Source organism: Narcine bancroftii, chromosome 5, assembly GCF_036971445.1.
Source record: "Narcine bancroftii isolate sNarBan1 chromosome 5, sNarBan1.hap1, whole genome shotgun sequence".
Taxonomy (NCBI): Eukaryota; Metazoa; Chordata; class Chondrichthyes; order Torpediniformes; family Narcinidae; genus Narcine; species Narcine bancroftii.
Genome location: NC_091473.1, coordinates 227,854,043 through 227,881,216, shown reverse-complemented (window position 1 = coordinate 227,881,216; position 27,174 = coordinate 227,854,043). Strand labels below are relative to the sequence as shown.

Genomic DNA, 27,174 nt, shown 5'->3' with positions numbered 1-27,174 from the left:
AATAAAAAATTCCATCCCAACATTTTTACAGTTACCAGAGCAGAAATTTTCTACTGTTCAATAGCTGTGTAAAAAAGCCTCGCTGTAGCTTGTTAATATGTTGCAGGAGGGATATCAACTATATAATGGGCTGAGTAACACAACACCTCTGGGGGAAGTTGAATGGGTGACACTGGGAATTGAGTTTTGTCTCATGTTCCAATTAAATGCAAATTGCTTTTGTCAGTCGGAATTTAGAATACTATCTTCTTTCTTTGGCTTGGCTTCGCGGATGAAGATTTATGGAGGGGATAAATGTCCACGTCAGCTGCAGGCTCGTTTGTGGCTGACAAGTTTGATGTGGGACAGGCAGACACGGTTGCAGCGGTTGCAGGGGAAAATTGGTTGGTTGGGGTTGGGTGTTGGGTTTTTCCTCCTTTGCCTTTTGTCAGTGAGGTGGGCTCTGCGGTCTTCTTCAAAGGAGGTTGCTGCCCGCCGAACTGTGAGACGCCAAGATTCACGGTTTGAGGCGATATCAGCCCACTCGCGGTGGTCAATGTGGCAGTCACCAAGAGATTTCTTTAGGCAGTCCTTGTACCTTTTCTTTGGTGCACCTCTGTCACGGTGGCCAGTGGAGAGCTCGCCATATAACACGATCTTGGGAAGGCGATGGTCCTCCATTCTGGAGACGTGACCCACCCAGCGCAGCTGGATCTTCAGCAGCGTGGACTCGATGCTGTCGACCTCTGCCATCTCGAGTACTTCGACGTTAGGGATGAAAGCGCTCCAATGAATGTTGAGGATGGAGCGGAGACAACGCTGGTGGAAGCGTTCTAGGAGCCGTAGGTGATGCCGGTAGAGGACCCATGATTCGGAGCCGAACAGGAGTGTGGGTATCACAATGGCTCTGTATACGCTTATCTTTGTGAGGTTTTTCAGTTGGTTGTTTTTCCAGACTCTTTTGTGTAGTCTTCCAAAGGCGCTATTTGCCTTGGCGAGTCTGTTGTCTATCTCGTTGTCGATCCTTGCATCTGATGAAATGGTGCAGCCGAGATAGGTAAACTGGTTGACCGTTTTGAGTTTTGTGTGCCCGATGGAGATGTGGGGGGTGGGGGCTGGTAGTCATGGTGGGGAGCTGGCTGATGGAGGACCTCAGTTTTCTTCAGGCTGACTTCCAGGCCAAACATTTTGGCAGTTTCCGCAAAACAGGACGTCAAGCGCTGAAGAGTTGGCTCTGAATGGGCAACTAAAGTGGCATCGTCTGCAAAGAGTAGTTCACGGACACGTTTCTCTTGTGTCTTGGTGTGAGCTTGCAGGCGCCTCAGATTGAAGAGACTGCCATCTGTGCGGTACCGGATGTAAACAGCGTCTTCATTGTTGAGGTCTTTCATGGCTTGGTTCAGCATCATGCTGAAGAAGATTGAAAAGAGGGTTGGTGCGAGAACACAGCCTTGCTTCACGCCATTGTTAATGGAGAAGGGTTCAGAACTCATTGCTGTATCTGACCCGACCTTGTTGGTTTTCGTGCAGTTGGATAACCATGTTGAGGAACTTTGGGGGGCATCCGATGCGCTCTAGTATTTGCCAAAGACCTTTCCTGCTCACGGTGTCGAAGGCTTTGGTGAGGTCAACAAAGGTGATGTAGAGTCCTTTGTTTTGTTCTCTGCACTTTTCTTGGAGCTGTCTGAGGGCAAAGACCATGTCAGTAGTTCCTCTGTTTGCACGAAAGCCGCACTGTGATTCTGGGAGAATATTCTCGGCGACACTAGGTATTATTCTATTTAGGAGAATCCTAGTGAAGATTTTGCCTGCAATGGAGAGCAGCGTGATTCCCCTGTAGTTTGAGCAGTCTGATTTCTCGCCTTTGTTTTTGTACAGGGTGATGATGGTGGCATCACGAAGGTCCTGAGGCAGTTTTCCTTGGTCCCAACAAAGCTTGAAAAACTCATGCAGTTTGACATGCAGAGTTTTGCTGCCAGCCTTCCAGACTTCTGGGGGGATTCCATCCATACCTGCTGCTTTGCCACTTTTCAATTGTTCGATTGCCTTATATGTCTCATCCTGGGTGAGGACCTCATCCAGCTCTAGCCTTGGGGGCTGTTGAGGGAGCTGGAGCAGGGCAGAATCTTGGACTGAGCGGTTGGCACTGAAAAGAGATTGGTTAGTGTTCTGACCATCGGTTGAGGATGGAGATACCCACGTGGTATATGCTGCGTGCGCTATACAAAAGTATTTTTAAACAATTTATGATTTTCTGCGTGTCACATTATAGGAGTGAAAATACAATATGTACAATCAGATGACAATAAACAAACCAGATTTGTCTTAATGTAACAAAGTAGTAATGAAACAAATCTCAATAAACCATTTGAAATTGCTGAATCCGCACTTTTACCTCTTTTAGTTTTTTAGCCCAGGGTTTCTGCGCTTTTCGGAATCCATCCTCTGCTTCTTTGGTCTCTTTGAAGCCTCCTATCATCTGCTTATGAAAGGAATCTTTCTGCCAATTTTTGATCTTTTCAAAATCTTCACTGGTTAGTGCATTTCTCACCTCCAGATGTAGTTCGCTTACTTTATCTGCCTCGGTCATCAATGCCATCCAGGCTCTCTCCAGAGTTCCATATTGTGATCCTACAAATGTTGCAAGCATTCATCGTTAACCCATCTTATACCATGACCATTTTAACCATTCGTGAAACTGTTCTTTAAATACTTTCATTCCTCAAAGTAATAATTCAGCTCCTGGACAAGGAAAACCAGAGTATTGTCATTCTTGAAATAAGCAGGACACAGAAGGGAATGTTGATGATAAAGCAGCAAAAAGAAATTGCAAAAAGGTGTTCTATCATTAGACTAAAACTAGAACAACAACTAGGGCTAGGGTTCTTTGCTACGATGGAGAGAACCAAAATTATGCAGGGCTTGCAGATTTCTTGGCGCATTTGGGAGGCACAGCTAGGTGGGTTGGAAGGCCCTGTTACTCTATGTCTCTAAATTTAAAAAAAAACTTTGTGAACAAGTTAGCCCTTTATCTTAGGTTAGAGTTTCACAGGACTACAGGGCGTGATCAGAGAAAGGACCAACAGTGTGGATAGTAATCAGCTAGGTGAATAAAGGGGAAGCAGAAGATGGCAGGTATTTGGATTTCTAAAAAGGTGTTCAATGTCATGTAACTAGGTACAGAATCAGGTCAGTGAAGTTAAAATATAAATGATCATTTTCAAATTGCAGCTGGTGGTTTGCCCCAGGTATCAGTGGTGAGGCTATTTTACAATCTACAATAACACGTTTTAGGTGTGGTGCACTCAGGTTTGCTGATCACATCGTCATAAGTGCTGTGAATTTGACACAAAAAGTCTATAATGTGATGCAGACAGACTTAGTGAGTGGACAAAGATGGGAGAAAGTTCATCATGGTGGAAAATGCAAGGCTATGTATGTTGTAGGAAGAATTGTAAAGCAGTATATTTGTATGGCCTGGGACCAGTGAAAATTTAAAGTTGGACATTTAGCAGTGGAGTGTGTCAAGAACTTCAAATTCCTGGGTGTTGACATCTCAGAGGATCTGTTCTGGGGCCGCCTTGTCAAAGAAGGCTCGCACGTGGATTTACTTTGTGAGGATTTTGAGGAGATTCAGTAGGTCACCGGAGATTCTTGAGAACTTCTACTGGTGTACCGTGGAGAGCATTCTGGCTGGTTCATCACTGTCTGGTATGGAGGTGCCAAGGCCCAGGACATGGAAAAAAAAACTCCAGAGGATTGTTAGCTTGGTCTGCGACGTCGCTGGCACCAGGTTTTACTCCATCGAGCACCAGGCTTCACTCCATCGAGGACACCTACAAGAGGCAGAGCCTTAAGAGAGCATCCTCCAGGAGCCCCCACCGCCCAGGTCATGCCCTCTTCACGCTGCTACCATCAGGAAACAGGAGCCTGAAAACGAGCACTCAGTGGTACAAGGACAGCTCCTTCCCCTCGGTCATCAGATTCCTGAATTATAAAATGAACCAGACACTATCTCACTTTGACTTTTTCTTGCACTATTTATATTTATTTTGTGAGGTGCTTTATACAAGTAACACTGCTCCAAAACAACAATAAATTCGGATTCTGTAACAGGCCCTTCTGGCTCATGAGCCTGTGCTGCCCCAAATACCTTAATTAACACAAATTCCCATGTTTTGAAAGGTGGGAGGAAATTGGAACACCTGAAGAAAAACCATGCAGACACACAGAGAACGTACAGGAGTGCTGGATTCGAACCCAGGTCACTGGGACTGTAATAGCACTGCCCCAACTGCCATGCTAACCAAGACACCCTAAGTGGCACACAGAGATTCGGGTGTCCTTGTGTCAGTGTGCTAGGTGCTTCCTGTACAAGTCATTTGGAAAGCAAATGGAGCATCGGTCCTTGTTGTCAGGGGCGTAGACATACTTTCCTTGGAATGGCTATAGAGAAATTTCACTAGATTATTTCCTGGGATGAAGGGGTTGATTTATTAGAAAAAAAAAATAACCAGCATATTGGGCCAACCCTCTGAGATTTGGAAGAAAAGGAACTTGCTTTATACAAGCCGGATTCTCAGCTGGTTTGACAGGGTGGGTTGCAGAGAGAATATTTCCCTTGGTGAGGGAATCTCAAACTAGAGGCCCTTGCCACAGTACAAAGGATTAGTCACTGAAGGCTAAGAAAGAATTTCATCATCCATTTTAAAAAAAAAGGAATTTTGTTTGCAACTCCAGAAACTGCAGATTTTGGCATGAAGAATGTTTAAAGCCAACGCAGATTTTTGGACCATTTGGGAATCAAGGACAATGGACCTCCACCAACAAGTTCATCCATTATCCGACTTAGAACACAGAACATTACAGTCCTTTTGGACCTTTATGTTGGCTGACCTACACAGTATATTTCTACCACAGTGAATCAGGGTCAAGGATCCATGTAAATCATGGTCAGGTGTATGCCTAATGTTCTAAAACCTTGGTGCTTTTATTTTTAAATCTTTTCCAAGATTTTAAATAAAAATCTATGAAGTCCTTTTAAAAGTGCAACAATACCAAACAATTTGCAAACAGGAAGCTCCAATAAACAACAGCACAAAGGCCAGATTAATTGCAAGATAGAATTTTTCTCCATATTCAGCGTTGCATTATTCCATTCCTGAAGTATAAACATGCACACAGATAATTGCTTTTATTTTCAGGAGTATGATAAAGATCCTTTTCCGAAGTTGGTGCGTCTGACAGTTCAGAACTCCCTTATGATAAAATCATAACTCAGCGCCTATAATGCTTTCAAATGAGAGCAGGCAATGCCAAAAAGACTTCATACTATCCAAAACATAGTAATAAGGAACATGTATTTAAAATAATTACATAAAGAATCTGGATGGCTATGGAAAATTAGCGAGAGCCTGGAAGGATTTGTGCATGGGAAATCACTAACTTGAGATTTTTTGAATAGAGTAGATGAGGCCAAGAAAGTTGATGTTTCGCGTACAAATTTTAGGAAAGATTTTGATAAGATCCCATGGGCTAGGTTGGTGATATGGGATAGGAGGTCTACTGAATAAAGAAAATGGCTCAATGACAGAAGATCATAGAGCACAGTATTTTATAAAGTGGAGGTCTGTGATCAGAGGAGTACATAGGGTTCGGTACCAGGAGCATAGCATTTTATAGATATGATTTGAATACTATCATTGCGACATGCTGATGACTACACTGGCCAGTGAAATTTACCTGGGATTGTAATAAGATCCAGACCAAATGCAGAGCAGAGCAGTTCAAACCAGAGGTTCTGCATTTGGGTAAATTGAACCAGGGTAGGACTAAATCCATGGAGGGAAAATTTCAGGAAATTTGGACTGAGGTGTGAAAGACCCAGGAGGTCCTAGCTTCCCGGGAATTTCTCTCGGGTCCAAGTAGGGTCACTGCTCACCGGCAGTGTGAAAAGGACTACTGACTCCTTTTCACACATCCCTGGGGATTGGAGAGTCTACCTCAGTGGTCCTTAAGCTTTTTCTTTCCACTCACATACCATTTTAAGTAATCCCTATGCCATAAGTGCTCTGTGATTAGTAAGGGCTTGTTTAAGATGGTATGTGAGTGGGAAGGGAAGGTCGGGAACCACTGCTCTAGACCCAATTGTTACTGAAATATTTTGCTTGAGAAAAATTGTCATTGGCCCATTTCCTTTGGAGTTATGAAGCTGTGGACATAACGAATCAATTAGGTTTGATTAAAACAGTGGTTTTCAACCTTTTTCTTTCCCCTCACATATCACCTTTAGCCCTCCCTTACTAATCACAGAACACCTATGGCATAGGGAATACGTAAAGTGGTATGTGAGAGGAAAGAAAAAAGGTTGAGAATCACTGATCTAAAAAACAAATTATTAGAAGAGCCTGCATTTAATTAGATTCATTGTATTGCACTGCATTGATATATCCTAATAATTCTTCAAAAAGTTTGAATTAAATTTCTATTCATTTATTTAAATTACAGTACGTTTCCCCTTATCCAAAGTTCCCTTAACCGAAATGATCCATTAACCAAACATTCTGGCAGTGGCGACATGACATAACAAGTTGCAAAAATTTATCACTCGACTTTTCCATGTGGGGCTCGACACTCTTGGCGCCATTTTGATAATGATGGAGCTCTCATGGTTCACGACAAGCAGAGATCAAATTTTTTGGTAAGTATTAAACATTATTTTGTGCTTGAAAAGTCTGCCGTTGTTTCACCTCTAATATAAGTATTCTGCTGATGCTATTGAGGAGCTGCTAAAAGCCATTGTTCCGTTCACCCAAAAAAACCCAACAACAGAAAACCGCCTGGTCCCAAGCTTTTCGCATATGGGGAAACGTATTGTAAACATAAAGTGTCAACTGAGGGTCACGTTTATCAAGTGATGCTGGAGGGAAGCAATGACATTGCAGGATATCAGTCCCAAAACTTTTTAAAAGACAAATCAATTAGGAGAAAAATAGGCCACTCAGGTCTGCTCTTTCATCATCTTGAAGGGACATCCCAGAATCTTCTTTTGGGCCAAGACCTCAGTGTAGTAACTGCTGAAAGATCATCAGCTCTGCAAAAGATGCATTTTGGTTTGCTCGAAAACTCTGGGTCGTTAAGCACATGGTGCTGGGATTCTGCCGAGTGGCACATTCTAGGCTGCAGGAGTGCATGCTGAGGGACGCACTGAGGTTTGGTGCAGCCCATGCGAGGGCATTGAGAGGAAAGGACTCTGTCCTTCTGTTAATGGGCATTAACAGACAGAAGGGGAGTAATGACAAGAAGCCACAGTGGTGGTAATGATACAAATATGAATTAATACAACAATATACTGCGATGGTAATGTATGGATAATAAGTGTGGGAAGAGACTTTGAATGGTTCTCCTTTTGTAAATAATTTATTATGAATAAAGTCTATTTTGGGCCTCTGGTGCTACCTCCTGGGATAATAAACGAAGGATCTACCTCAATTGTCCAACAAAAAAGCTCTTAACATTTCAACTATCTGGATATTTATTACATCAGCACATTTAAATGAGTCTTCATTGACAATAGTAATTATACATCCAAAGTTTTTCCATTGGCTGTCCTAAAGATTGAGAGGTACCCCCTCAAAAAAATGTTTCTCTTTCTTGCAGGGAATGTTGTCCTTGAGAACTCATCCACCAAGTACGCAACAGCACAATAAACAATCCAGTTATAAGTTTCTGATATCAAAATAGGGAAAAACACATCACCCCTCACCACCAATCGCCTCCCCTGGCACCTTCCCCTGTGGTCACAGGAAGTGCCACACTTGTGCCCTCACCTCCTCCCCCACCACAATTTGGATCCCCCCAACAGTCCTTTCCCTTGCGCATCGCTAGAGAGTTATCTACTTTATCCGGTGTTCCCTCTGTGGCCTTCTCTGCAACAGAGAGACTGGGAGATCACTTTGCTGAGTCCACATCAGTGACAGGGATCTCCCAGTGGCCAACTATTCTTGAGTACTAGCTAAGACCACCTGTAAATTGGAGGAACTACACCTGGTTTTCTATCTGGGCACTCTCCAACCAGGCTTCTACTAACCTACACTCCATTCTCCCTCCCTTCCCTTTCAATTCGTCTTCTTTTCCTTGGCTCTCGACCCCCATCCCTCTCTATTCAGAGAGCCACCCCTCCTCCCCTTGCTTGCTGGTGTGCCCTCCTTCCTTTATCCACCTGCCTTTGGGACCAGGCAACTCCACCTCCCACCCCACCCCAACCATTTTGTTCAGATGCCCAGTGACATTTTTCCATACCTTGATGAAGGGTTCAATCCCTAAATGTTGGTTACTTATGCTTGTATAAAGGACACTGTTTAATGAGCTGAGTTTCTCCAGTCTTGTGTGTTTACTTCAACCAAGGTGTCTGCAGATATTTGTGTTTTACTTCTTACAGCATACTCAGTGGAGTAGGTGCTCGTTTTTGGGATGGAAGAACTACAATATTTATGCACATAGTTCCTTTCGGGGGATACAATCAGAGACATTCATATTATTTAAATGGGCTGAAATGCTGAACTAACCACAGGTTAACTTCGCAAGGATAAAAAAATGGCCACTGTATAATTCAAGAGCTGCAAGAAAAATGCGATTTAAAAATGTAGCAAGTATTTTATTATAGTATTTTATTATATCATATATAGTTGATGCTATTTTTTTTCCCTCTGGAATCTACCAAATGGAGCTAAACAGCACATCAATCATGATATTTTAAACCTGCTTAAAAATTCCTGAGCCGGGAGTTGTAGCCATTCTAAAAATAAATTGTTAAAATATTTTCTTACAAAGACTGTATTGCTCAGACTGTATTCCCTGCTAATATTTATTTTGCGCTTAAAATTAGGTTTGTGATTAAACACTGAAGGCATAGCTGGCACTGCGCTGATTGTAAAAATGACAAGTCTGCCAACTTGCTGATGCCCTAAAATTATTTTTTTCTAATAACCTTTGTATTTTTAAATTGATCAATTTGGAAACATAAAGCCCTACAAGTATGAAATTGTATGTTTACCCATGAGGCGGAAAGACATTGGTTAAAGCTGTAACGTTGAATGTGCATTGTCTTTCTGCCAGTCAATCCAGAAGGCCTTTGGTATGATTCCAGATTTGTGTGGCATTAGTGAAGCTAAAACAGGGAGACACATTGGTTTTAAATGACCTTGGCACATGGGGTAGGGAGCAAGAGGAGAACAGGCCGAACATTCCAATCTGCTCACAATAAAAGCATTCTCAAGTAACAGAAATGGCTTTTATAATTGTATAATAGCAGTCAAAAATAAATCAAACACAAAATTACCATATTAGCGATTACTTTTATAAATATATTCTATGGCAAAGTCCTCTCAGCCTGTGACATCTCACCTTCAAACTTAAAATACAAAATTATATTTAATGTGTGCGAGGAAAAAAATTGAAATCATCTTTAATCCTTCAGAGAAGTCTCTTATCCTGTTAGAATATGCAAGTAATCCATGAATAATACTCCAATTATCTAGCAAAAGACAAGCACATTTAACTTGTTCTTCTGGCATGCCCAATATTTCTTTTCTTTTCTGAGAAAGTGTTTAATGATAGCCACAGGAAATTATGCCTTCTTCTCTAGAACCAAGTCAGGGCAGCGCAGTTAGCATAACACTGTTACAGTGCTAGCAACCTGGCTTGGAATCTGGCGCTGTCTGTAAGGAGTTTATATGTTCTCCCATTGCCTGCACGGAATTCCTCCCAACGTTCAAAACATACCGGGGTTGTTGTTTAATTGGACGGCATGGGTTCGTGGGCCAGAAGGGCCTGTTACTGTGCTGTAGGTTTAAATTTAAAATTTAGAAGGCCAAAGGAAATTCCATTGATATTTTGAAGGACCATTTTCTACTGCAACTTGGGTTATGTAGTCTAAAGCAGGGATGGCCAAACTATTACCCCTGGACCAACTGCAGCCCATTTTTAAGTCACTCATTAGAACATAGTCTCTAAATTGCACTGTAAATGTGCTGCACTTAGTTTCAACACTAGATGTCACTGCCATTTTAGATCAAGCATTGCAACGTTGCTCATCGATGAAAACGTTTACCTCTGTTAAAAAAAAGTTTACCTCAGTTGATTAAACATGGTGGAACCAGAAAGATGGAACATAGCAAGGGAGTGCCGAAAATTTCAGACACAGTGGGAAAATGAATACTTTTACACAGAAGTCAAGGAGAGGTGTGTTTGTTTGATTTGCAAGAAATCTGTCAACTTTAATACCCTATCTATAGATTTACACATTGCATCATATTCATTAAGGTGGACACTTGGGCCACTTGGCATATTCATAGAGAGTTGTAGAAGAATGTTGGAGACAGCCTTGTCCATTTCTAGATCTTTGCTCCTGTTCTTATTTTACATACAGCTTTTTGAATGAGAGTTTTAAAGAGTTTTATTCCATTCATTTAAATTAAAAGATCAGCAAGTACAGAAATGCCTATTGATGTTACAATACTACTGCAATATCAACAATTAAACTGTTCACTAGTACCATTTGCTTATTTTGATAGAAAGTGAATTTTCAATGGCACAGGCAATTTCCGGTCAAAAAAAACCCCATTTTTTCTTGCAGTGTAACTGGTTGAAAACTGCCAGGCTTAATATTGTTGGCCATGACTCCTTAAATTTTTCTGTATGTGGCCCACAACCAAATAAGTTTGGCAACTCGTTGCATTCTGACTCTAGTCATTAAGCTATGGAGTTTCTTGGCCCTGAACCCAAGTATCAGCAACTGCTTCAGTTATGATCTTTCCTGTACAAAGTCAGAAGTGAGGATGATTTTTTAAGGGCAACAGATGCATAGAAACATCACTTGCAAGTCTCTCTCCAAATATGGCCCATTCTAAATTGGAATTAGAACATCCCTGCAATCCTTTCTTTTTCCATTGACTAGAAATCCTTGAACACACAGGATGCAGGCCTTCAAGAAGAGGGCCTGAGAGTACAGCAATGGTACATGGAAATTAATAAATGTATTCCATTGGAAAAAAATAACATATAATTTAAAAAATAAAGTCACAGTATTCGAACAAATTTGGGAACCGTACATGGAACACAACAGAGAGGGCCTACCGCGGACCTCCACCCCCTAAAATGATAGAATGAGAAGAAGACGAAATGAACTGACCCAGTGTGTAAAAGTCGATGATACAATTTTCTTATTTATTTTCATTGTGTGATGACATTGTTTAATGGGTTTATTGTTATGTATATGTTGAACATTTAGTGGGTAGGGAGGGGGTGGGAAGGAGGGAGGGAAGGGGAGAAAATGACATTGTGTATATTCAAGAGGGAAATGTTTGTATGTATTTTGGTTAATATGGTTCATAGTGTGAAAAATAAAAAATTTTAAAAGAGGAAATTTAGGAATAGGGCATCAAATGGAGGAAAAAAATGAATATACACAAAATTTACTATAACTGAGAGCAGCGAAGTAAGATTTCACTTTGGACAGTTAACAAAACAATAACAACAAAATATTGTTCATGCCCAATTTCTACAAAAGCCTCGCTCAACAGTCTACAGTGAAATGAAGTCTAACACTCCACATTAAGAAACAAAACCCACAAGGATGAAAAAATCCCTTCTTTTCAGCCTGAAAAGCTGCCAAATAAAAATGCAACAATAATTATATTACAGGGAAATCATCTTTTTGGAATTTCTCCACTTCACGATCATTTCAGCTCCACCTTGTCTTTAATGGGATTAAATAACAAACCCCAGCTCCTCAATAAAATAAAAACTTGACCAACTGATGAAGCTGCACAATCTGTCGCAAATATCCTTCACCCAATTTCACCTCGAATGATTACAATATTTGTGTTAGTTCACTGGCTGAGCAGAAAAGCATTTCAGTTGCTTTAGAAACTAATCCACACATTTATTTTCAAATATTATAAAAATAAAATTACCTCATTCTTTTTTCATTGGAATCATATCACAACCATATTTACGCGCCAAGGCCATTAGTAGTCCACATACCTTTCTCAATGAGTTGCTTCCACCTTTTAGACCAATCTGTCAACTGCTGAGAGTAGGATTTCTCTATCTTTGCCCGTTCATTGACACAGTTCATAAGGTCATTGCACAACCTGTATCCATCATCAATGCGCTTCACTGAGCGTTTGTAATTGCCGATCTGCAAAAAAAGTGGAGAGCATCATCAGAACCAATGGAATTGTGAAAACTTTCAACTTTTTTGCTTGCTTTCCTCTAACCAGCTTAAGATGGAATTTTTTGCTCTTGTTTCTTAAAGCACCGCTACCTTCATTCAAGAAGAGCAGTTGCCCAGGCAATATTACCAGGCTGAGCAGTCTGCTGGATGAACTCAGCTGGTCAAGCAGCAGGCAGTCATATTTCACCTCTACCTGGTCTACTAATCCATATTGGCTCCCTGTCTCACCCATTCCACCTTCTGCAGATCATTTCCTCCATCTTGATAAAAAGGTTTTAGTTGGAGATGTCAAGCATTCTTTTTATTCCAATGGTGCTACTTGAGTCAATAAGTGTTTTTTTTTTAAATTTAGACATATAGCACAGTAACAGGCCCTTTGGTCCATAAGCCCATGCTGCCCAATTACACTAAATTGGCCTACACACCGAGCAGGTTTTGAATGATGAGAGGAAACTGCTGGAGCACCCAGCAGGAGAACCCATGCTGACACAGCGAGAACATACAAACTCCTTACAGACAGTGCTGGATTCGATCCCTATTCGCTGGCATTGTAACAGCGTTGTGTGAACTGCTATGCTAAATGTGCCACTGTGTTCTTCCAGCAGGTTGTGTTTAGCTTCAGATTCTAGCATCTGCAGACTCCTGCATCTCACACGTGATCAGTGCCTTTTCATTTACTGAGCCAATTTCCCAAATTTGCCTAAATTTTAAAGGCTCGGGGGGGGGGGGGATGGGGTCGGGTGAAATTTTGAGGCCTATGGACATGTTGGGCTGAAGGACCATGGTCAAATTATGACTTTACTAGTCTAGATGTACCGACAAGGACATGAGCAGTACTGGATCTTATCTTGGGGAATGCAGTATAGGGAGTGTCTGTGAGATCATTTTGGAGAAAGGGACCTCAACTTTATAAATTTTGAGGTGTTTACAAAAGAGGCCAACTATAAGAGGACAAAGTTTTGATGTAGGGGTAGTGGAGGAAAACCTTTTCATTAAATAACAGTTAACAAATAAAGGGAACCTGGATGTTGAGGGTTGGAACAAATAGAAAAATAATCCTATGACAAGAATTGAGAACTAATGATGGGGAGACCTGTGGTGCACTGAGGTAACAGCAAGTAAGCACAAAACTCAAAAGATTGTACAACAGACTTTATTCAGGTAAATGTGTGAACACCAGTTTATGCTTCGGTGACTCCCATGTGACTGGCTCAGGAGGGGCTGGCCAGGTGGAGTCAGCCCCCTAGGGGGTCTATTCAGATCAGCTGATTGACAGCCAGCCAGATGAAGTGGTCTTCCTGCAGGTACAGAGATTGCCCCTGTAGTAGGCTGGTGGTTGTATCACCACAAGACCCAAGAGTACAAAATGAGGATAGGCACTTCAGTTAGGAAGGCTATGGGTCACATATTTGGAAAAAAGACACTAGATTAAGGGGTTCTATAAGTATAAATTAATAATTAAGGGAAAAAAATAGGGCATCAGGGAAATTGGTGCATGAAGCCATAAGGTACAGGTAAGATCCTAAATGAATCATTTTCAGTGGTGCTCACAAAGGAAACAGTTTATATTTGGAAAATTCAGTAAAGGGGCAGGTGAAAGTTAAGTACAAGTTTCCATAAATAAAGAGGCTCTGATGCCTTAATGGGCTTAAAAGGTGGATAAATTCCCATGACAGGATGTGATACGTACTAGGCAATTTACAGGAGGCCAGGGAAGAGATTGCTGGGGCTCTGACTGAGACCTTCACTCTGTCTGCCACAATAACTGTAGCTAATCATTTTCCACACAGCACTCCCACACTGACATGTCTATCCATGGTCCTCATGCACTGCCAAACCAAGGCTACCTATAAATTGGAGGAACAACATCTAATATTCCATCTGGCCACTCTCCAACCAGGCAGCGTCAACATCTCTAGTTTCCCCTCAAACCCTCCCCAGAGTCGTACCCTCTTTCCTATTCCTGCCCCCATTCCTCTAGCTCCATACCCCTTCTCCATTCAGAGAGCTACCCCCTCCCTCAATTACTTCTCTGATTTTTCCTCTGCACGCCTCCCATCCCTGATTTCTTGCTTTTGACCTGCGCTCATCCCGCCTCCCCCCTCTTTATTCAGGAACCTGCCTGCTTTCTACTCGAAACTTTGGTTACCCTTTACCTTCTAAAGATGCTGCGTTATCTGCCGAGTTTCTCCAGCATTTTTGCGTATTGCACAGAAAACAAAGTGCCTCTTTTCTTAAAAAAAAAATACAGCAAGTTGGCCTAATATCAGTGATAGGGAAAATCATGGAACTAATCAAAGATGGCTTTGTCCAGAACAGAGGAAACCCCCTCATCCAAAAGATGCAATAGTGAAGCACTTCCTCAATACTGCATTGCAGTGATCAACAGAAGTTCTTGTGCTTGAATCTCTGAGGTGGGACTGCTCTCAGCCAGAACGTTGCACATTCAAGAGTGCCATCAAATAATCACACTCCTTTCCTGAGCAAGAATTGCAACTTTACATCCTATTCAGTACTGATTCAGTATTGATTCAGTACTGAATCAATCTGCAAGGTACCGTCAGAGGCAAATCGGCTTACTCCTTTATGCCAACCCTGACACACCACGATTCCTTCCAACCATGTGCTTCCCAAGATGAGCACAAAGGTGGCAAGGCACTGCAGAAAGAGGAAGGCAAGGCAATAAAAGCAAGTCAGTTATGAAGATTTTCAAGAACCAGTTGAAAATTTCCAATAAGGCAGAGGAATCGTAGAAAATTCCAATGCGAAAGTGGGGGGAGGTTAGACAAGAGGCTCTTTGGAAAGAGGTTACTTTCCACAAGATTTCATTCTCAGTGTTTCTTGATTCACAGTGTGGCACAAGTGGACTTCCAAACATGCTTCAGGTTGAGCATATGCTTATTAGGGCCCATCTTTGATTCTTTATTTAAATTAGTAGAGCCACCCGAGTGCTGGGAAGAATTCTGGGGGGTTCTGAACAGACTGGAGAGATTTCACCTCAACAGATCTGGGATCAATACTCTCATGCAATGGTTCACTTACCCTCTAAGTGTACGTTTAGTTTGGCAAGCATTTGGGTCAGTAACAAGACGACAAATAGCACCAGGACAAAAACAAAAATCCGGCTAACAGATTACAAAAAAAAATCCAAGTTGAGAGGTCATGTATGCAAATGCAAGACGTTTTGTTAACAAAAGTCAGTGGGATGGATACTTGACATTATGATGTTGTGGCAATAGAGTCCTGGGTAAAGAGGAGATGAATAGGTTTTGAGCATTTCTGATATCAGAAGCTTAGGAAAGATGGGGAAAGGAGTGGCAGGATTTATTAAGGAAAATACTGCAGTTCCAGAGGGAGGATGTCCTGGAACTAAGGATAGAATCCATCTGTATAAAATAGGGAACAAGAAATGGGAATACAATGAGTTACACAAATGGAACTATTCTATAGATGGCCAACCAGTGGGAAGCACACCAAGGTGTGCAATTACAAGCAAGTACAATCACGTGAATGGCAGCTTTCAACTCTCTCAGCATAAGTTGGAACAGCAATAACAGAAGGGACAAAGAAGGGTAGAAATTTCTAAAGCATATATTTTTTCTTTTTTTCTTTTCTTTGGCTTGGCTTCGCAGATGAAGATTTATGGAGGGGTATGTCCACGTCTACTGCAGGCTCGTTGGTGACTGACAAGTCTGATGCGGGACAGGCAGGCACGGTTGCAGCGGTTGCAAGGGAAAATTGGTTGGTTGGGGTTGGGTGTTGGGTTTTTCCTCCTTTGTCTTTTGTCAGTGAGGTGGGCTCTGCGGTCTTCTTCAAAGGAGGTTGCTGCCCACCGAACTGTGAGGCGCCAAGATGCACGGTCGGAGGCGATATCAGCCCACTGGCGGTGGTCAATGTGGCAGGCATGTATTAAACTACCAACTAATCTGTAAGCCACCATCATTGACTCAATTATATTGAAGCACTCAAGGCTGGACACTTTAATTCCCTTTTCTGTATGTTTCAGCCTTTATACTGAACAATAAATACTGAATATTCCTGGAGGAAATAGACTTAAAAATTCAGATAAGTATTGTGTATTTGCTTCTGCAGTTCCTGCAAGATGTGAACAGACATAATTATAATGACTTTTTGGTTGAATCATACTCTCTAAAAATTCAACTAGGTACTTCCAGTCATAAATCAAACAAACTGCTAAGATACATTCTGCATCCGATGCATGACTAATGACATTGCCTAGTCAACTTGCTATTAGTCTAGATGTTTAACAGCACCACAATTTAAAAGCTTCCATGACAGGTTCAACCCGTGTCGGGGTTGACCCTTTAATTAGTTGCCACTCTCCTTTGGCCATCAGCTGACTCCCCCCCCCCCACCCACCCACTTCCTGTCCTCTCACCCGTTAGCCTTCAATTCTCAGCATTTACCACCACCAGCCCACTTACCTATAGGCCCCTGACTGCCTGACCTTTCTCCACTGCAAACTCCGGTCTTGGCCCCAATCCCAGAAGTGCTCTTTTTTTTTTTAAGCTCAGCATGAGGAACGCCTCAGCAGGAAGCAAAATTTTGAAGTGACTGGCTACAAACAAAATGGTTACCGACGCAGTGCACCACATTCTGACTAATGTATCCCATTGGCACTGATTAATTTCTGGGTCTAGAAGATTTTATAAAATACTCGTGCCACACTGGGAAAGAACATTTGGAGATATCGTCATAAATGTCTAAATTATGCAAGATCTGCTCCCTTTTTGACTCAGTGCTGTGACAAGTTTGCCTTCTGAAAGATCAAGTTGCCATTTTATTTATTTTTTTTAAAAAGCAAAACACTTCTGAGGGTTTTCTGGTTCTGCCCCAAAATCGATGGTTTTCCCAGTTACTATACAGATTTATTATGACAAGCAGGGTGAATGTCGTACTGAGACCGGAGTAGTACTTTCAAGATACAGTAGATATGTGAAAACAAAATTTGTTAGTCATGAATGTATGCTGTCAAGACATTAATTTTACACAAACATTTTACATGCAGACTATACAAAGCCAATGCTGTATGTGAAACTAGATCTAGATAATTAAATTTTCTTGATAGCATTATTCATTATTTCAGAAATAAACTGAAATCAGTTCATATTGAGAGCTCCTTGACTTGGTTGTAATTAGTGAACAATATAGCAGAAGCTACAAAATGGTTGTACAAAGGTTATTACTGAATTAGTTATGCAAATAGATTGTGCAATGTGAATTGAATAGGAAGCATTAAATCATGCAGTTACAGTAAAAAAAACTTTAAAAAATCAATTACATCAAGTTAGGAAAACTACAAATTGTAGAAAATTTATTTTGTAGGATGTAGCGAGTCAGCCTAGGGCATCTGTGCTGGTTCAAGAAAACCACCATCTAATTCCACCTTCTAGCACTTAGTCTTCATTCTTGCGGGTTGCTGTTTAAATATGCTGGCCAGCTTTAAATGTGATGATGATCTTGGTTCTACAACCCTTTCAGGCAGAGCGGACCAGAACTTGCTACCTTCTTCATCCTTTCAATCTCAACTAACCATTTGGATGTTAAAAGCCAAACACCATCTGATCACAACATCTGATTCATTGTATCCTCTCCCCAAATAGTTTTTTATTAAAAAAAACTTCAGTGCCATTCTGTCACTTTTATTGGGTCAAATTATGGCAGATGGAATTTAACTCAGACAAGTGTGAGGGGCTGCATACTGCTTGATACGCAAACAGAAACATCACACTTTGTAGCACTATCTACAAAGAGTTGTTCTATTTACTAGATTATGGTATTGGTATGATACTATAGGAACATATACTTGTTTGCCATGTGCATTAAAAATTTGGATGAAAATCTAGCTGGCATTGTAATTTTACAGAAGGCACCAAAATTGATAGTTTGGTGGACAGTGACTAAGGTTATCCAAGATTACATTGGTATCTAGATCAACTGGGAAAGTGGGTCAAGGAATGACAGATGGAATTTAACCCTGACAAGAAGGAGTTTAAAGCAGACAAGTGTGAGATGTTGCATTTTGGAAGGACAAACCAGGAAAGGACATGTACAGCAAACAGTAGGCACGGAGGAGTGTGGTACAACAGAGGGATCTAGGAATACAGATATACAATTCCCTGAAAGTGGCATCACAGGTAGCCAAAGGGACCACTTCGGTTCAGTGCAAATCCAAAACTTACCAAGCTCCTCAACCTCCTTTCACCACCATTCAATAATCATGGATCATCAGTTGTTACTTCAACTTTGCATTCCCATAGATCCGTACTAATTTTCAATCTCTGCCTTAAATTTATTCAAAAATTCCGCTTCCACCATCTAAGATTCTGGACATTGAGGAAAAAAGTTCACTTTACCAATCTTTAATGTCCCCTTATTTCTAAATAATGATCCCTAATTTTAGATACTTCTATAAAAGGAAATGTTTTCTCCGCATTCACATTAATAACCTTCAAGATCTTGTCTATTTTAATCCTCACCTCTCACCCTTCTAAACTCCAACCTTTTTCTGAACAACCTCCCATACATTTTCAGATTTACTGTCAGAGTACATACATGAAATTATATACAACCCCGAGATACTTTCTGCCCATGAGGCAGAATTACCACTTACTGAGAGTGCAAAAAAACTGTGTATACATGTAAACAAATAAAGAACTGTAAAGAGTTAACAAATGTAAACAAGCAGAACAATATAGAGATAAATTATTTTAAAAAGAGTCCCTGATTGAGTTTGTCGTTGAGGAGTCTGATGGTGGAGGGGCAGCAGCTGTTCCTGAACCTGGTGGTGAGAGTCTTGTGCCACCTAGACCTCTTTCCTGATGGCAGCAGCGAGAACAGAGCGTGTGCTGGGTGGTGTGGATCCTTGATGGTTGCTGCACTCTGATGGCAGTGTTCCCTGTCGATGGTCTAGATAGTGGGGAGGGTTTTACCTGAATGTCCTGGGCTGTGTCCACTACCTTTATGCTCAGGGATCTTGGTGTCCCCATACCAGACCACGATGCAGCCGGTCAGCACACTTTCCACCACACATCTATAGAAATTTGCCAGGGTTTCTGGTGTTATACCAAATCTTCACAAACTTCTGAGGAAGTAGAAGTGCTGACGTGCTTTCTTCATGATGCTATTCGTGTGTTGGGTCCAGGAAAAATCCTCTGAGATGGTGCCTCCCAAAAACCTAAATTTGCTCACCTTCTCCACCTCTGATCTCCTGAATGATCACTGGAACGTATACGCTTTGCAGCTGCAGAACCCTTGTAAAATGTATTCATTCTTACATAAATAAAGGAGACCAATACAAGACATACTACTCCAGATGTGTAATCACCAAATGATCCATTTATCTGAAGCAGCTTCACAACTTTTCAAATTCACCTCACAATAAGCACATTGTTAGCTTTACCAATTACCAGCATGCAAATCTTCTGCTTAACGAGACCTAGATCTCAGCTTCTTAAGAGCTCAGCAAACTCTACTGTCCAGAGAACATTTTAATTTTTTCCTGTCTAAATGGACAATTTCATGTTCCCACATTATATTCCATTTACCTGATTTTTTTTTGCAAGCAACTATCGACATCCTTTTGTATTATAAACATTAAGATGACTTGAACTCAAAGGTCAATATAAGACTTTTAATTTGTATCAATGCATGCCTCAGTCTAAAAAACCAGTAGCTGATGGTATCAATTCTTTTGAGTAACCTTTCAAGAATCCAAAATTGACAAACCACTATGCTATTGTAAATGTAACATCCTTTTCAATAATTACTTAAATGTTCATATTCCATTGAATAAACAAATTAGCATAGTCTTCAGAAGCATATGGTTACTTCAGAAAATTAACAGAGCACTAATCTGATCAGCGACCAAGAAGTGAATTGTTTCATCAATAAACATCCAATATACCTGCCAGTCTAATGAAATACTGCACTTCATTTTCTCTCCCATTTTTGGGTCAGCAAACATTGCTCTCAGCAAACTATAAAGTAAATGGTATGAATGTAACACAATTTTTCCATCACTGCTCACGTGTCTCTCACTGCCACAATTCTGGTTCCCGTTTGCTATTTAGTGTCTAAATGTTAGTTCCTTTTTACTTTATCTGATTTTTAAGACCATGTATAATTTCCAAATCTGTACTTGCTCTAAATTATGACCTTTCAATCATTTTTGCTCATATGGATGTCAAGAGTTGAAAGATGGTTGTGACAGATTTGTGCCAATATTAATCTTTAAAGTGAAAATATTACAAATGTATTATCTTGGTAAAGTTATTTTGTGGGTTGGATACAAGGTCACGCACAATTCTTTGAGATTGCAGATGGCAAGCCATTTTCTGAGTTGAAGCATCTGGAAAAACAGAGCAATAAAATTAAAATTGAATGCTTCCTTCAATTGCTAGAAGCCTGTTTACTTAAAAAGACTGCTAATTCAAAACTGCAAACAATGATAAAATTCTTATGACTATTGTCCACTGAGAACTCAAAACAAAGGTGTTTTCTGGAGAAACAGCTGTGTATGCAAGAAAGCCATTGGCTGGTTGAGCTGTACAGACAGATGAGAGTCAGATCCACTCAAACTCTGAAACAAACTTCAAGAGACAGGAATAATGTCTTGTGGTATAGAGACTTCAAGACAGAAAGCACATTTGAATATTAAAGAACTAATTTCAAACTATAGAAGATGCCAGACCATCATATAGGTAACAGGATTGAAGCAGTGGCTTGGTCATCCTGTATGTAAGACAGGATTGATATGCAGTAACAAAAGATTGCTTGTGTTCTCATTATGTAAAGAAGGAACACTAAAAAAGTGGTTTAAAAAAAAGCAGCCACATCCGACACTCTCTTTAAGAGAGAGAGAGGGCCTTCTTGTTGTGTCCATTGAAAAGGGTCACCTTTGATTATGAAAACAAAATTAATCTTGCATCTGAAACATAACAATTTTAAAAATGGTTACTTCGTGTAGCCCTTGCCTGGGTTTGTGAAATCCCCATGGAAGAAAATAGCCACTTCACTGCCTCTTTGAGAAGGGAACAGATTCATCGTGTGGAACACAGATTCTGAAACCTTCATGCAGGAGGGGGGGGGGGGGAGGGGGTGGAAAATAACTTGTATGAAGAAACATTGCTCTGAACACAAGAAATTTGAAAGTTTTAAAGCGGTCTGATGACTTAATGTTTGAAAATACTTCACAATTGCTTTTGAGCAACAATTTAAAGAAATATGACACCCCTCACCTACTCCATAATTGCTTTTGAACTGCAGTAAAGACCAAGTTTCAACACAAAAGCTTTCTGAGACTGAACTTTAAAATAATTTCTTCAGAGTTATACCTGAACTGTCATGGTTCACACACGCGCGCACACCGTCGGATTAAGTTTAGATTTAAGTAAGAAGTGTTATGTTATTAATAATCATTAATAAAAATGATTGTTTGGAAAATACCATTGTCAGTGGTATACATCCATTACTGCTGGTTTAGTATGTAATAAATAGTATTCTGCACAGACAAGGTAGAAATAGCAATTGGATAAGAACATGAAAAACAGAACCAGGAGTAGGGCACTATGCCCTTGCTCTGCCAATTAGATAGGCAGACCATAAAAAGTTGCAGTTGCAAATACAGCTTAGGCCATCAATCAAATAAACCTCTCCATCCCACCCAAGTCATATGCCTTTCCCTCCCCTCCTGCCAGGTAAAAGAGTTTGAAAACATGCAACACCAGATCCAAGGATAGCATCTCCCTCACTGTTATCAGACTTCTAAAAGGACCTCTCATTACTAAAATAATACTGTCCTGATTTCTCCCCACCCCCCCTCCCCCGTAACACTATACTCTGCACCTTTAATTTTATTCTATCTGTTGTACTTAAAGGTTGACTTGATTGTGGATAGGATAGAATTTTTAAATTTAGACATATAGCACAGTAACAGGCCCTACCAGCGCATAAGCCCGTGCCACCCAATTAACCTACAACATCTCCCTCCAACCCCCCCCCCCCCGCCCCCATACGTTTTGAAGGGTGGGAGGAAACTGGAGTGCCAGGAGGAAACGCACGCAGACACGGAGAAAACTTCTTACAGACCTCATTGGATGCGAACCCAGGCCACGAGTGCTGTAATAGCGCTGCGCAAACCTCTATGCTAACCGTACTGCTCTTTTTAAACTAATGTACTTTCATTATAACTTGGTACATTTGACAAATAATTCAAATCATGGTTGATCTTTTAGTTCAGCCTCACTTTTTTTTTAAAAAAAAATGGGTCTACCTAAATCAATTCCCTTAATATTTAAAAAATAGCATCAGGTTCCAGTTCTACTCCATAAATGAGCCACGGGATAGGAAAGTAACCCTTTTAGCCTCTGCTCTCCTGGGCACCGGAATCTTCAGTTGGGAGGGGGTATATAAAAAAAGAGTCAGCATTCAGAAGTAGGGAAAATAGCTCGAACTGTATGGAGAAAGACAGAACCATCCCATAAACTGCTTAGCCATTTTCCTGCTGCTTCCATATCCTTTTAATTAGATCTTGTCACGTTGCCTAACAAAACCTTGCCAACCTACTGCTATGCTCTTTGTTAATAATGAAAGACCAAAAGCAAGATGTACAAACACTGGTCGGGATTACATAACCCTGATATTACCTCCTTTAGAGCAGGGTGCATTAACAAACTGCTCAAGGAGTTCCCTACATGTTTATAACTGAAAACTCATGGAGGGAAAAAAAACCCTTGAATTTGCAAACACACCCACCCAAACCTTCATCCTCCTTATTGTAACCCAGAGACAGGTGACTGCAGATGCCACAGATATGGAGCAGAAAAAACGAGCTGCTGGAGCAACATAGCAGGTCACGCAGCACCCATGGAGGGAAAGGGATGGTCATATTTCGGATCGAGACCCCTGCATCATGGCTATTGCAACCCCACTATTCAAGGAAGGTCTCCCGTCAATGAAGGAAACAACAGTTGGAGAGCAGTGAAGATTCACCAGATTGAATCTAGGATAATGTCATCAGCTGCGTGTGAGTTATCTCACACCCAATATTTTGGGGGAGTTACGGCATTAGGTGGTTTAAACAGGAGGAGGTAATTGTGACCTCCAACTTGTGTTTTTTTCTTTTTAATTTTTGGGTTAGGGAGTGAAGCTTTTTTTTTATTATCTTTTTTAAATAATTAATTTTTTTTATATATAACTTTTTTTTTAGTTTTTGGTTGTAATTTCAAAGGGGAATTAAGGGTTTTTTTTTCTTTTTTGGAGGGTTTCTTTTTTTTCTTTTTTTCTCTCTTTTTTCCTTTTTTTTGTTTGTTTCTTGTTGTTGTGTTTTATTGAGTGTAAGAAATGTCTAAATTGAAGTTTGCTCCTCTTAATGTTCACGGTTTAAATAATCCTATTAAGCATAAGAAAGTACTTGCTTATTTAAAAAAATTAAAAGTTGATGTTGCTTTTTTACAGGAAACTCATTTAACAGATAAGGAACATTTGAAACTCAAACGTGAATGGGTTGGGCAAGTTTTTTATTCTTCGTTTAATTCTAAGGCAAAAGGTGTGGCAATTTTGGTACATAAGAATCTACCATTTCAGTTACAGAATGAAGAGAAAAATGGTGGAAGATTATTAAAATTAAATTGTACAATCTTTAATGAGGCATGGACTTTGCTTGACGTTTATGCTCCTAATGTTGAAGATACAGCTTTTGTTGTGGATATGTCTTTATTACTTGGACAATCGAACTCTAATGTGATGATTGGGGGAGATTTGAATGTGGTGTTGGAGCCTTTATTGGATAAGTAGCCAAGAGTAATGAAGAAGTCTAAGATGGCAATCCAAGTGACTAATATGATGGCAGATTTGAATTTAATTGATATTTGGCGAAGAGTTAAGATTTTTCTTTTTATTCCTCGCGACATAATTCTTTTTCTAGAATTGATTATTTTTTAATATCAGCACATTTGCAGGATAGGGTGACATCTGTGGATTATAAGGCTAGATTGGTTTCGGATCATTCACTATTATTATTAGAATATTTGAGTTCACAAGATGTTCAGAAAGCTTCAAGATGGAGATTTAATACTATGCTATTGCAAAAACCAGAATTTATTTGTTTTTTTAAAACAGCAAATTGAAATTTTTATTGGTATTAACTGTAATTCTGTTTCTAGTCATTTTGTTTTATGGGATGCAATGAAAGCTTTTTTGCAAGGCCAAATTATCAGTTATGCCTCTAAAGTAAAGAAGGAGAGAATTAAAGAGATTGAAGACTTAGAGGAAAAGATAACTGTTACTGAAAAAGAATTTCAAAAACATGCTACCGAAACGCAAAAGAATCAGTTAACTAACTTAAAATTTAAATATAATGAATTACAAACATATCGGTTTGAATGTTTAATGAATCGAACTAAGCATAAGTTTTATGAATGGGGTGAGAAAGCTCATAAAGTTTTGTCATGGCAATTAAAAAAGGAACAATTATCTAGGATTATACCAGCGATTAGAAAGAAATCAGGTATTATTTTTAATCAAAAGGAGATTAATGAGGAATTTTGTAATTTCTATAAACAATTGTATACTTCAGAATGTAAAGATGTAACTGGAGACGCAATAGATTCTTTCTTGGAAAATATTAACTTGCCACAATTGAATCAAGAAGACAGACAAGAGTTAGATAAACCTTTTACAGAAAATGAAAGAGAAAGGGCAATAAGAGACATGCCGAATGGAAAGGCACCTGGTGAAGATGGGTTTTCTATAGAGTTTTATAAAGTTTTTTATGCTGATGTATCTTCTATTTATAAGGATGTATTACAACAAACTTACAATACTTTTCAATTACCTGAGTCTTGTTCTAACGCAATAATTACGGTAATACCAAAAAAAGATAAAGAGCCTTTACAGGTTTCTTCTTATAGACCAATTTCATTGTTAAATGTAGATTATAAAATTGTAGCTAAAATTATGGCTAATAGATTAGCTCAATATCTGCCTAAAATTATACATGGTGATCAAACAGGATTTATAAAAAACAGGTATGCGTCAGATAATATTTTACGGTTAATAACTTTGATAAATAAATCTAAATTTCAGTTGAATTATCCAATAGTGGTTTCATTGGATGCAGAAAAGGCTTTTGATAGAGTGGAATGGAAGTTTCTGTTCAAAGTACTTGAGAAATTTTGATTTGGTTCTTCATTTATTGGGTTGATAAAGGCTTTATATAATAGCCCGAAGGCTAGAATTGCTGTTAATGGCCAAATTTCAGAATCTTTTAGTTTGACAAGATCTACTAGACAAGGATGTCCGTTGTCACCTGCTTTATTTGCTATAGTTATTGAACCTTTAGCACAATTAATACGTCAAGATGAAAATGTTAAAGGTATGAGAGTTCTGAATGAGGAATATAAGATTAATTTATTTGCTGATGATGTTTTATTATATTTGGTGGATCCGGATATTTCTTTACCTGCAATTCAAGAAAGTTTAGAAATTTATGGCCAATTATCTGGTTATAAAGTAAATTGAGCTAAAAGTGAAATTTTACCAATTTGTAAAGGTATATAAAAATATTACAAATTTGAAGTGGACTACACAAATTAAATATTTAGGAATTAATGTTAATACGGAATTTCAAGAATTATATTCAATTAATTATTTTCCTTTAATAAAAAGGATTAAATTAGATTTGATTAGGTGGAGGGATCTACCTTTGGGTTTACTAGGGAGGATTAATACCATAAAAATGAATATTTTTCCTAGTATACAATATTTGTTTCAATCAATTCCTTATTTTTTTTTTTAAAGTTTTTTTAAGGATTTATATAAAGCGATTAGAGAATTCTTATGGAAGGGAAAATTTCCGAGAGTAGCAATAAGAAAATTGATGTGGGATTTTCAATTTGGAGGTTTAAGATTACCGAATTTTCAGCATTATTATGAAGCAGCTCGATTCAAATTTCTTAGTGCATTAATGAATATGGATGACCCACCTAGTTGGGTAAAGATAGAAATGGCGGTTATTTTAGAAAAATTTTCTCATGAGTTTTTGTTTCGATGGAATAAAAATTTATTACGAACTTATGATGTGCCAATATTGAAACATTTATTGAATTTATGAACAAGTAAACTTAAAAAATTGGGACTTAAAAATATATATTCTGGAAGATTGCCATTATATAATAATCAACTTGTTCCTTTTACAGTCTCCAATGCCACTTTGAAACAATGGGAAAAGAAGGGAATAAAAAATTTATCTGATTGTTTTTCTGAGGGTTGTTTTTGTTCCTTTGATGAATTACAAAGGAAATATGGTATTAGTGCAAATTCTATATTTGTATATTATCAATTAAGATCTTATGTAAAACAGTTATGTGGTCGACATTTGATTTTATTGCCTGAATCTAGTTTTGAAGAATATGTACTTTCAATACCAAAAAAGGGATATATATCTGATTTGTATTGTATTTTACAAGAAATTGATAGTAAAAAAGACTGGGATAAAAATAAGTTGAAATGGGAAAAAGATTTAGGACATAAAATAGCTGAAGAAGCTTGGATGGAAATTTGTCAGAATAGTATTCAGAAATTAATTAATGCTAGACTAGCGATGATTAATTATAATTTTATTCATCAGCTATATTTAACGCCGGAGAAATTTAAAAAATTTGGTTTTAGTAAGTTGGATTCTTGTTTTCGATGTGATCAGACGGCCAATACTTTTTTGCATACTGTTTGGCTTTGTGATCGATTGCAACAGTTTTGGAAAGGTATTCAATCTGTTTTTAACAGTTTATATAATATCCATCTTGTATTAGATCCCGATATATTTTTATTAGGGAACATGCAATCATTAATTGATTTAGGTTTAGAGGATTATCAGATTTCATTTATTTATTTAGCTTTAGTTGTGGCTAAGAAATGTATAGCACTTACTTGGAAAG

The 27,174-nt window shown here is 39.3% G+C and overlaps 1 protein-coding gene across 1 annotated transcript in view; it reads right to left on the bottom strand.

Annotated features, from left to right (window-relative positions):
• Positions 1-27,174, bottom strand: part of pacsin1b (protein kinase C and casein kinase substrate in neurons 1b) — an 82,353-nt gene that overhangs the window by 27,646 nt on the left and 27,533 nt on the right. Inside the window, exons 3-4 of the mRNA XM_069941553.1 lie at positions 12,025-12,181; positions 2,375-2,610 (exon numbers count right to left, since the gene is read on the bottom strand). Coding sequence (XP_069797654.1) covers positions 2,375-2,610; positions 12,025-12,181 — 393 coding nt within the window. The remainder of the gene's footprint in view (positions 1-2,374; positions 2,611-12,024; positions 12,182-27,174) is intronic.